The 12,619-nt window shown below is 39.8% G+C and overlaps 2 protein-coding genes across 2 annotated transcripts in view; both read left to right on the forward strand.

Annotated features, from left to right (window-relative positions):
- LOC143767044 (gastrula zinc finger protein XlCGF66.1-like) overlaps positions 1-4,999 on the forward strand; it is a 38,262-nt gene extending 33,263 nt beyond the window's left edge. The window contains exons 2-5 of the mRNA XM_077255066.1: positions 4,129-4,279; positions 4,409-4,588; positions 4,671-4,794; positions 4,878-4,999. Coding sequence (XP_077111181.1) covers positions 4,202-4,279; positions 4,409-4,588; positions 4,671-4,794; positions 4,878-4,999 — 504 coding nt within the window. The 5' untranslated portion in view covers positions 4,129-4,201. The remainder of the gene's footprint in view (positions 1-4,128; positions 4,280-4,408; positions 4,589-4,670; positions 4,795-4,877) is intronic.
- The window catches only part of LOC143766170 (oocyte zinc finger protein XlCOF7.1-like), a 235,386-nt gene extending 225,293 nt beyond the window's left edge, over positions 1-10,093 (forward strand). The window contains exon 7 of the mRNA XM_077253637.1: positions 8,752-10,093. Coding sequence (XP_077109752.1) covers positions 8,752-9,626 — 875 coding nt within the window. The 3' untranslated portion in view covers positions 9,627-10,093. The remainder of the gene's footprint in view (positions 1-8,751) is intronic.
- The last annotated feature ends 2,526 nt before the right edge of the window (positions 10,094-12,619 follow it).

Below are 12,619 nucleotides of genomic sequence, written 5' to 3' on the forward strand. Positions count from 1 at the left end.
ATCATGCAGTTATTATAGCTTCCTGTGTAAATAAAACATAAATTCATGTAAAAAGGTTTTTTTTTGTTCAATTCCTGTTTTGTAATGAAAGCTCTAAGGAAAAATAAAAGATAAAGGTTAATTTCATATTTATTCAGAAACAAAATAATTTAAATATATTATACATATGCATATATTTAATATATGTAATTAATGTAATTCTAAGTATTACTACTGGAGTAAATTTTAATTATTTCACTATACATATATACATACACACACATATATATATATATATATATATATATATATATATATATATACATACATACATATAAATACAGTTAATATAATCTCTACCTATACAAATATGCTACAGTACTTACTGTATACTATATTAATATATATATAACTGCAGAAATATATTGTATAAAACAATTACATATTAATAAATAATACATTGTATAACTCCTCTACACCTCATATAATTGATTACATTTTTAGCCAATTCCTAACCCAAAATGTACCTCTCTGTTGATAATTTGTTGGACAGCACTATTTAATAAAATCATCTTTAAACTTATGAACTGAGATAATGGAGTGTTCAGTTGAACAGGCCCGGGGATACTCACCACTTGTTTCTGTCTGTCAATTTCCGCCATTTTTACAGACATATCTGACCCTGCAGCTTTTAACCCTTTCAGTGCAGCTTCAGTGGAAGACTTATAGGGTTTGTAGCAGATATGTAATTTTCTTCGTTCTTTATAGATTTGATTTTGGGTCAGTTTTGGAGATTTTGATTTTGGCTTCTGATAAGATATAATTCTGTCTGATTTAAAAACCTTAGTATGATTTGTTTTCCTTTCAAGATTCTCATGTTTTCTAAAGAATTCAATGGACTGTGCACATTCATATAAAGAACCTTTTTGTGAAGCAATAACACGAGATACAGGATTTAGGAATCTGAATTTGTTCACAAAACAATTTATCATTGATTTTTTACTGGAATTAGTACTGATCAGTTTGTAAACCCTTTCAAAAATGGACATGAATGTAAAAGTACATTCTCTCCGGCCAATCCTCAATTTTAGAAGAATATCAAGATCTGGATAATTTTCTTTTAGTCCACAAAATATCAAAATTTTTAATCTTTCTACATCAGTCATTTCTTCATGGAATTCTTCATTCTGCATTTTTAGTGAGAATTTCCTGGAGAAACTTACTGGTAGCCATATTTTAAATAATTTATTTTTCTCCTGATTAGTCAGATCATACTTATCGGCAAAACTTTCAAATATCTCTGAATTTCTGCACACATCGATTTTGTCATCATATGCAGGAATGATTTTACATAATTTTAACAAGGTCTTTCTAGATTTAGTTTGGAGTTGGACCTCTGAGCCGTCTTCTATTTTTAGTGGCCCTTCCACATCTGTTTTTTGTACATCATCGTTGTCAGTTGTCATGTCTCCTACGTGTCCTCCATCTTGTTTTTCATCATGAGGCACAAAGTCACCTTGGGTGGCCGCCATTAAAGAAACGTGCTTCACTTCTTCATCTTCCTCACTCTTTACTTTACAGTCAATCTTGGGGACATCATTAATTTCCTTTTCCTTAGAAATTCTTTCTACACTGTCTTTTTTGGACTTCTCTGTAACAAACTCATGAAACACATTAACCATATGTAATATATTTTTCAGTTGCTCTTTTTCTTTTTTCCTAGATACTAGCTTAGAATCTAACTTCAAGTTTGCGATTCTACATTCCGCATATAAAGAAAACCAAAATATTTCTACACTAGATCTATACAAACTTACAAATTCTATCTGACTTGATTTAGCATATGAATTAATCAAATCCATTTGTCCTACCTTGAAATCTCAGCTTGTAGATCTTTTGCTGGGCTCCAGACTTCACTTCACCACGGCTATTTTTAGCACGTCTATTTTCAACACGTCCGGCACTTGTAGTACTCCTACTACTTGTCAATTCAACTAACACCCGTTAAAGTCTCCGTAATTCGTAGGTTCTTCTTGTGAGATCTTTGTGACTTGAAGTTTTGAAGTGAAATTTCTGAATACTTGCACAAAATCTTGCAAACTCTTCTGTCTTCCCCCGTGTGCAAAAATGAAGGAAATTCACGAAAAAATAGCACAAAAATCAAAACTGGCTGGCTTCGGCAATGTTAAATATGCCTATTCTGCACATTCATTTATATCAGGACTTAACCAGGTGCGTTATTCTTAAAAGAAAAATGTCGTCATATTCACATGAAAAGTATAGTGGTTTATTGATTGTCCATAGAAAAATCACTTTGCAGCAAAAACATAAAACAGATGAAAATAGTTACGAACGGATTGTCCATGTGTAGAGATCAGCATTAGTTACCCCTCTTTCCCAAGTCCTGAATGGAAGCCATCGGTCTGTGTGTCTGAAGTTTGAAGGTCATCATGGCTGCTAACAGCTGTTGTTCCTTCCTTCTCGGACATCCATGGAGAATGATGAAGAAGATGGGAGGTGACAGTCCCACGTGACAAAAGACCCCCAACCCCCTCCTAAGAGACACTTATATATCTTCTCTACAGATCACGTGTTCCCTGTATATGGAGTGGACTTATGCTCTGAGCTCCTATATACATAAATAGCTCTTTGTAACGTCAGCATGAAGCAATGTGCTCTGTATTGCATCAAGACCAAGAATATGTCAATTAATTAATATTTAACAGGTAGCCATGCTGTTTCAGTATGCCTTTAATTTGAATAAATCCCCAACAGTGTCACCAGCAAAGCACCCCCACCATCATACCTCCTCCATGCTTCACGGTGGGAACCAGGGATGTAGAATCCATCCATTCACCTTTTCTGCGTCGCACAAAGACACAGTGGTTGGAACCAAAGATCTCAAATTTGGACTCATCAGACCAAAGCACAGATTTCCACTGGTCTAATGTCCATTCCTTTTGTTCTTTAGCCCAAACAAGTCTCTTCTGCTTGTTGCCTGTCCTTAGCAGTGGTTTCCTAGCAACTATTTTACCATGAAGGCCTGCTGCACAAAGTCTCCTCTTAACAGTTGTTGTAGAGATGTGTCTGCTGCTAGAACTCTGTGTGGTATTGACCTGGTCTCTAATCTGAGCTGCTGTTAACCTGCAATTTCTGAGGCTGGTGACTCGGATACACATCCTCAGAAGCAGAGGTGACTCTTGGTCTTCCTTTCCTGGGGCGGTCCTCATGTGAGCCAGTTTCTTTGTAGCGCTTGATGGTTTTTGCAACTGCACTTGGGGACACTTTCAAAGTTTTCCCAATTTTTCGGACTGACTGACCTTCATTTTTTAAAGGTCACTCGTTTTTCTTTACTTAGCTGCTTTTTTCTTGCCATAATACAAATTTTAACAGTCTATTCAGTAGGACTATCAGCTGTGTATCCACCAGACTTCTGCACAACACAACTGATGGTCCCAACCCCATTTATAAGGCAAGAAATCACACTTATTAAATCTGACAGGGCACACCTGTGAATTGAAAACCATTTCCGGCGACTACCTCTTGAAGCTCATCAAGAGAATGCCAAGAGTGTGCAAAGCAGTAATCAAAGCAAAAGGTGGCTACTTGGAAAAACCTAGAATATAAGACATATTTTCAGTTGTTTCACACTTTTTTGTTAAGTATATAATTCCACGTGTGTTAATTCATAGTTTTGATGCCTTCAGTGTGAATGTACAAATTTCATAGTCATGAAAGTACAGAAAAATCTGTGAATGAGAAGGTGTGTCCAAACTTTTGGTCTGTACTGTATATGATGAAAAAAAATGCTGAAAATTAATAAAAATAGTAATAATTGCATTAATCATCTTGTGCTGCACTCATTCCAATGCTCGTATAGTCCCCCATCCATCTGTACTTTCCTCTTGGTCTGGACAAACAAAATTCCTGCAGCCAATCAGTACCTGAACAAGTGACCAACAGCCAGTGATTGATAAAATTAAGAAGCTGCCTTCGTAAGCCATTCATGTCATGATCAGGTCTTTAAGAGTAAATTGAATGGAACATCTACATTATACATCTCATCATACGTTTCCCCTTATCTCCAGTTATTGTATTCTAACATAGGATCTTTATAATGATACATTGGTTCATCTTCTCCCCATTCAGGTCCCTACAATATCGGATCTTTTCAGTGGAGATCTTCTATATATAAGAAAATTTTCCTGACTGACCATCAAGGATGGATAGAGATAAGAACAAGATGGCGGAGAGGATATTACACCTCATCCTAGAGATCCTCTACCGGCTTACTGGAGAGGTGAGAGATTCTGATTACATCACATTATATTATTCTTATCTATGGGAATAACAGATGGACAGAACTGGAGAGGTGAGGACTCTGGAAATGTCTGTAGTGAGATTTATTAATGTGTCTCTCCATAACCAGGATTTTACAATAGTGAAGAAGACCTCTACTGAGCGCTGTCAGGCCCCTGTGTGTGAGGAATGGGGAAGACCCTCGAGTCCAATCACGGTGCCTCCACCTCACCCCCTGTCTCATCAGGACATCAATGACCAGAAGATCCTAGAACTCACCTACAAGATGATTGAGCTGCTGACTGGAGAGGTGACACTGCTGGGAATGCTGGGACATTATACAGTAACGCTATGAAGGGATTGGGGAATGACTGTATCATTGTATGTGTCAGGTTCCCATAAGGTGTCAGGATGTCGCTGTCTATTTCTCCATGGAGGAGTGGGAGTATTTAGAAGGACACAAAGATCTGTACAAGGACGTCATGATGGAGGTTCCCCAGCCCCTCACATCACCAGGTAATAGACAGGACTAAATACACACAGCCTATAATTATCTGTATGTAAAGAATGAACTCAGTCCCTGTATGTGTTTCCTCCAGTTGTATCCAGTAAGAGGACAAAACCAGAGAGATGTCCCCGTCCTCTTCTTCCATGGGACTGTAAACAAGAAAACCCCAATGTTCCTCAGGATCATCAGGTAGATGGAGAGAAGATGTCATGAGATCTTCCCTATGATGTGTAGACGGCTGTGAAGGTCTTGTGCTCAGTCTTGTTTTATCCACCAGTATTATATGTTTTATACTTGTGTAATGAGAACGGTGGAGATGGCAGGATTAGAGCTGATCATAGATGTGACTTCTCCATCTGTCTGTGACTTTTACAATATTTGTTTCAGGGTGAAGAACTGACCCATATTAATACTACAGAGACATTTGTGAGAGGAGATGAGCGGTGTAAAGAGGAGATTCCTGCAGATAACCACCCAGGTGAGTAATAACCACTAAATGCAGATAAATCACAGATTATCCTTCCTGTAGAATTACTGTATATGTTTCATTTTTTAGGGCTTGTTTTAGAACTTTTTGATGTGCATTTTCATTGACCGAAGGATTTAGCGCTTAAACAAAAGAGCACACTATTTAGTATCTTTTTGTATTAAAGCATTTTAGCTACAACATTTCACAGGCCAAAACTAAAATAATACAGTTTTTCCACTAAGAAAAATATAGGGCTTATCACTGTACAATCTGCTCTGACCGTTTGGTCAAGTGATTTCTCCAGCCTAAGGGTACCTTTACACAGTGCAATTTTGATCGCTACGACGGCACGATTTGTGACGTTCCAGCGATGCATTTACGATATCGTTGTGTCTGACACGCTACTGCGATCCGGATCCCCGCTGAGAATCGTACGTCGTAGCAGATCGTTTGAAACTTTCTTTCGTCGTCTAGTGTCCCGCTGTGGCGGCATGATTGCATCGTGTGACACAGGTTGTATACGATGTGCGCACAGTAACCAACGGCTTCTACATCGCAAATACGTCATGAAATTATCGCTCCAGCGCTGTGTATTGCAACGTGTGTCCGTAGTCTACGACGCTGGAGCGATAATCATACGACGCTGCAACGTCACGAATCGTGCCGTCGTAGCGATCAAAATTGCACTGTGTAAAGGTACCCTAACTCCATCCACATCAGGAAAGGATTAGTCTCGGCTTCGTATAGTGATTGGCTAAATCAGTCACCAGTTCATCCAAAAGAGGAGGCATGGAGACTGGTGGGGCACCTGGCCATCAGTGGAAGAGGATTTTTAATAATAATTATATTTTCTGAGAGATAAACCCTTGAGGGCCTTGGACTTGGGATCAATGTGTAAAGTGCATGTGTTTTGCATCAGTGGACTTGTGGTGTCTGTACAGAAGAGGTAAGTAATCCCTTATACGATGGACGTCTATGACCTCAAGATAAGGATTCAGAGAATATGTAGAACCAAGACTTGTACAGCAATAATCCAGCACCACAAAGAAAGGTTAACACATCACTTTTATTCCCTCCTTAAAACTATTCTTTCTGTGCAGGCATGTGCCAACAAAAACACATACACTTATAACCACATCCCCGTGGACACGTTTCATGCTCACAGCCCTTATTCATAGCTTGGGGAATACAGGAATAATCACTTAATCAAACACTAGAAAATAGACCTTAACAACATAGAAATGAGATATAATGATAAAAAGAGAATATATATAAGATGTTGACATGTTTCAATGAGATCCGTCTCTTCGAGCCTCAAGATCTAGTAGTCATTTTGTCTCCCGTTTTAGAAGGAATCCTTTCCATTCTCCTCCTACTGAGGGATTGTTACCCCTTTCAGCATTATCAAGAGAAAGAAGTAATACAGAAAAGGTGCACACCTAAGAGTACAAAAACCAATTACATTTTATTAAACACCATATAGCTCCAAGAATAGAAACAAGTAAAACCAAAGCCTCCCCATAGCACATATGGACCAATATGCATTCATATAATTTATTACAATAATGCATATATAGAATAATAGATACTATTAGATCCCTCAGGACTGAAGAAATATTATCAAATGCATACCAATATAGCAGTATAGGCACTAATGGATCCGAAGGGGAAAGAAATAAGTACAGTCATATATAGATCCGTATAATAACAACCTCACAATGTACCATACCAAAGCCATTCCATGTCCAAATAATATCCAGAAAATGCCAAGCTAACAGCTCCAACAGCCCTAATCATGCATAGGTAAAGTAATAAAAAACCTGAATGAAAACTAGATGTAATATCACAATTAAATAAGAATCAATATAAAGAGCAACAGAAGGCGCTGATAGTTTTGTGTACCATATATAACAAATAATATATGACCATTGGAGGATGTGGAATAAAGGATTGCACAAATAATAGGGACCGCATAAAGAGGCAATCAATGGAGGGTACATATTATAGGACCAGTAGTGCCAGCTAGAGGGATCATGCAAAGAAAAGCAGCTTCCTCAGGGGCAAAACAACTCCATAAAAAGCTGTTTAAAAATAGTTTTTTAAAGGCCCCGTCTCACATAACGATTTACCAACGATCACGACCAGCGATATGACCTGGCCGTGATCGTTGGTAAGTCGCTGTGTGGTCGCTGGGGAGCTGTCACACAGACCGCTCTCCAGCGACCAACGATCAGGGGAACGACTTCGGCATCGTTGAAACTGTCTTCAACGATGCCGAAGTCCCCCTGCAGCACCCGGGTAACCAGGGTAAACATCGGGTTACTAAGCGCAGGGCCGCGCTTAGTAACCCGATGTTTACCCTGGTTACCAGCGTAAATGTAAAAAAAAACAAACAGTACATACTTGCCATCTGATGTCCGTCAGGTCCCTTGCCGTCTGCTTCCTGCTCTGACTGAGTGCCGCCATACAGTGAGAGCAGAGCGCAGCGGTGACGTCACTGCTGTGCTGCGATCTCGCTGTACGGCCGGATCTCAGTCAGAGTCGCGCCCGAGGTCCGTTCCCCGCTCTCGCAGATCGGGGATCTGCGAGAGTGGGGACGTTAATGCGACCCCTGAACGCGGCCCCTAAATAAACATTGCGTTAGCGCAATCCGCTAGCGCTAGCGCTAAACGGATTGCCCTAACGCAATGTGAACCTAGCCTTATCCAAGTGCATTCAGTGAAGCAGAACATTTGTTATACAACCATTAATAACCTCATTGATAACAACCAAACCGTGTAAGTGCATTTTTGCATAGGCCACTTATACTTGATACTGAAAAGATAGAGATGTTTTGAAAATTGGTTATATTTTTAATCATTTCCAAATCACTAACATGTTTTTCGATTCTGTGATTTCCATAATTCCACAACTTTTCCTTCAGGATGTTACAATTTGAATATTGAGGAGTGTGGTAAGTCTGGCGTATTGTGGTACGTCTCCCTCACTGCTCCCAAGAATTAGAATTGCCTGCCAGGCTGACATCATGTCAACAGTACAGCAACCAATCAGAAAGCTGACTGGCTGCCGTGCTGTCAATGTGATTTTAGTGCCGCAGCCAAACATCAGGAGCAATGACAGAGACTCACCAGTGGACCCCAGGAAGGTGAGCCCATCACAGTTAGTTTCTATAGCAAAATGCAGCGATGGACGTATTTTATTTAAAGGTGACAACCCCTTCAGTGGTAATGGTCGGTTATTCTGTTATGATTATGCTTACCAGCAAGGCGGTGCAAACTTAGGAAAGCCTGATGCTGGGAAAATCAGACAGTGGGTGTAAGGAATGCAGGGAGTCTCTAGGACAGGAATTAGTCGCCAACTGGCATTTTACAGTTTAAAAAATGATATACAGTATGTCATGCACAGACGTGAGGCAGATGGGATGAGGCAGGAAGCATTTCAGGAGTAAGCCAAGAGCAATGATTCAATGTCTATTAAATATATCCTTTTTTTGCAGATAACTGGACCATGATCTCAGAGAAATTCCTGATATTTTTAGATTTTAATGCAAATGATCCTAGTATCACTCCTGATACCTTTGAAGAACATCCCATTATACCAGACATACCTCGAGTCTTTCTTAAGCAAAATAAACATAACAAAAGGGATGGTGAGCATCAAAGAGCACATACAAGAAAGAAGCCATTTTCGTGTTCAGAATGTGGGAAATGTTCTATAACGAGATCTGATCTTGCTAAACATCAGAGAATTCACACAGGGGAGAAGCCATTTCCATGTTCAGAATGTGGGAAATGTTTTACAGAGAAATCACATCTTGTTAGCCACAAGAGAATTCACACAGGGGAGAAGCCTTTTTTATGTTCTGAGTGTGGAAAATCTTTTAGAGAGAAATCACATCTTGTTAGACACCAGAGAATTCACACAGGGGAGAAGCCATTTTCATGTTCAGAGTGTGGAAAATCTTTTAGAGAGAAATCACATCTTGTTACACACCAGAGAACTCACACAGGGGAGAAGCCATTTTCATGTTCTATATGTAGGAAATGTTGTGTAACGAAATCTGATCTTAGTAAACATCAGAGTATTCACATAGGGGAGAAGCCTTTTACATGTTCAGTATGTGGAAAATGTTGTATAACAAAATCTGATCTTACTAAACATCAGATAATTCATAAGGAGGAGAAGGCTTTTTCATGTTTAGAATGTGGGAAATGTTTTAAGCAGAAATCAGTTTTAGTCGCGCATGAAAAGATTCACACAGGGGAGAAGCCATTTTCATGTTCAGAATGTGGAAAATGTTTTATTCAGAAAACATCTCTTAATACACATAGGAGAATTCACACAGGGGAGAAGCCATTTTTTGGATCATAATTTGGGGCATTTTATACTAACACATCAAATCTAATTATACATCGGAGAAGTTACGCAAGGGAGATCTAATTTTAATTTTCAGAATGTGGAGTACATTTTCTTACATACCTGTTGTGAATTCCGTTCTGGGGCTCCCTCCTGTGGTTGTGAATGGTACTTTTGTGAGTTCTGCCCTTGGGCTCCCTCTGGTGGTTTCGAGTGGAACTGCTGCTTCTTGAGTTTGGCTGTAGCAGCTGCTTTCACTTATCGTCTCCCCTGGCCTTGCTATTTAACCTGGCTCTGGTCTTTAGTTCATGCCAGCTGTCAATGTTCTGGGTTGGATTCAGATCTCTCCGTGGATTTCTCTGATGGCCTGTCCATTTCAGCAAAAGATAAGTTCTTGCTAGTTCTTTGGTTGTCCATTTGCTGTGGACTTTATTGCTCAGCTCATGTTATGTTCCTTTTTGTCCAGCTTGTCATTATGATATATTCAGGCTAGCTGGAAGCTCTGGGGAAGCATATTTGCCCCTCCACACCGTGAGTCAGTGTGGAGATCATTTTTGTAAACTCTGCGTGGATTTTTAGTTTTTAATACTGACCGCACAGTATCCTTTTCTATTCTGTCTATCTAGATTAGTATTGGCCTCCTTTGCTAAAATCTGATTTCATTTCTGTGTACGTCATTTCCCTCTCCACTCACAGTCAATATTTGTGGGGGGCTATCTTTCCTTTTGGGGTTTTCTCTGAGGCAAGATAGCTTTCTATTTCCATCTTTAGGGGTAGTTAGTTCTTAGGCTGTGACGAGGTGTCTAGGGAGAGTCAGGAACATCCCACGGCTATTACTAGTGTTGGTGTTAGGATTAGGAACTGCGGGCAGTAAAGATACCACCTCCTCAGAGCTCGTCCCATGTTGCCTTTTAACCACCAGGTCATATCAGTTAGAAACAGAAGGTGCTCCAGCTCCAATAAAAGAGATTCTTTATTAATGGTTAAAATCCAGTGACATAATAGATCCTTGCTGTAGTACAAATGTGGGGGTACAGAGCCCATGCAACGCGTTTCGATCGCTGCCGATCTTAATCAATGCATTGATTAAGATCGGCAGCGATCGAAACGCGTTGCATGGGCTCTGTACCCCCACCTTTGTACTACAGCAAGGATCTATTATGTCACTGGATTTTAACCATTAATAAAGAATCTCTTTTATTGGAGCTGGAGCACCTTCTGTTTCTACTTTGTAATTATCCCTCGTCTGAATCCGAGACGAAGCTCCGTGCGCCTGCAAGGATCGGTGAGCTGGCCATGGCTTTTTAGCCATCATCTTATTTTGTTTTTGTAGGTCATATCAGTGTTGCTCCTTAACCACCAGGTCATAACACATACCGTATATACTCAAGTATAAGCTGACCCGAGTATAAGCCGAGACCCCTAATTTTGCCACAAAAAAACTGGGAAAACTTAATGACTTGAGTATAAGCCTAGGGTGGGAAATGCAGCAGCTCCTGGTAAATTTCAAAAATAAAAATAGATACCAATAAAAGTAAAAATGGGAGTGGAGTCGCGTCCATATTCATTACTTTAATGAGAGGTGCCACGTGACTGCTAAACACAGGAAGAGCTGCCGGAGACCATTGGAGAAGCAGGGGCCGCGTCGGGAGCAGCTGAGTATGTGACAGCCGCTGCTCCCCCTACCCCGCCGACCCCCTGGGACAATGACTCGAGTTTAAGCCGAGAGAGGCACTTTCAGCCTAAAAAAAATGGGCTGAAAATCTCGGCTTATACTCGAGTATATACGGTATTTATTTTCTGTACTAATAGTAATCACACAGGTACGTAGACACTTTATTTTAAATCATTTACTTGGCAAATTGTACGAGTTACACTCAATGTAAACATTTCTCCTTGTGGAGAGTGACATGTCAAGCCTGGCTTGCCAAGATGAGGAGACATTTAAGCTGCGCAAAATACGCAAAGTGTCCCTTGAGAGATGAAGAGGACTAGAATTCTAGTGCCACCTATAGGAAGTGGCAATCCTAAAAATCAATATTGACCCTCTAAGGCCTGTTAATTTGCCATCAATGTAAATTCACATGTCGTCATACAAGAGAAATGGAAAACAATTTAAAACACTAAATGTTGACTAATAAATGTAAGAATTTACCAATAAACATCTGTTATCAAAAGGCAAACAATGAAAATAGAGCATCTATAACCTGATTGGGCACGTTAATAGAGACACTCATCTATTAGTACGTTGGACATCCTATAGCCTTTCTAAGTGCATCAGTTTCTTGTCACAAAAAAATAGAAATGCAGGAATATTGGCCCATGCAGGCTGGATATCTTTTCACAAATTTGGCAACAAATTGAATCTCTGTGTACTTCTTTCATTTCTCATTCAGATGGCAGTGATTTTTCTAGTATAAAAAAAAAAACAACTAGCGACTGTTTCTCAAGCTTCTTATATCAAGCCATACATGAAAAAAAGGACAGAGCATGCATGGCATCTGAATGCTGTCCGATGTTTTCACAGTTCTATAGACTTGCATTGGTGAGTTTGATCCAAAATTTTGATTCTTAAGCTTTTATTAAGAAAGGCATATTACACAACAACATCCTCAACTGGGGGGGGGGATGGGGGGGGAGGGAGGAGGGGGGTAAGGGAACGGCAAGGGAAGTGATTAGGGAAAGACAAAGGGCAATAATAAGAAATGTCCACAACATTACAGAAACATAAACTTACAGTTTAACTCAAGAGATCAAACATGACGCTAGTAGCAATGAGTGAGAACACCGGGAGACGCATAAGACGACATCACCCAAGGATCCCACCAGGAGAGGACCTTATCTTTATTAGAGAGACCATCAGCTGTAATTGCTTCATAGCTAAAATGAAGATTATCTTTGGCTATCAGTTCACCCCTAGAGGGGACATCAGGGGACCTCCAGTATCTAGCGATACACTGCCTGGCAGCGACAAGAATATTAGAGATCACAGGTTGAAGAGGGGAAGG

Source organism: Ranitomeya variabilis, chromosome 4 (genome assembly GCF_051348905.1).
Source record: "Ranitomeya variabilis isolate aRanVar5 chromosome 4, aRanVar5.hap1, whole genome shotgun sequence".
In the NCBI taxonomy this organism is placed as follows: Eukaryota; Metazoa; Chordata; class Amphibia; order Anura; family Dendrobatidae; genus Ranitomeya; species Ranitomeya variabilis.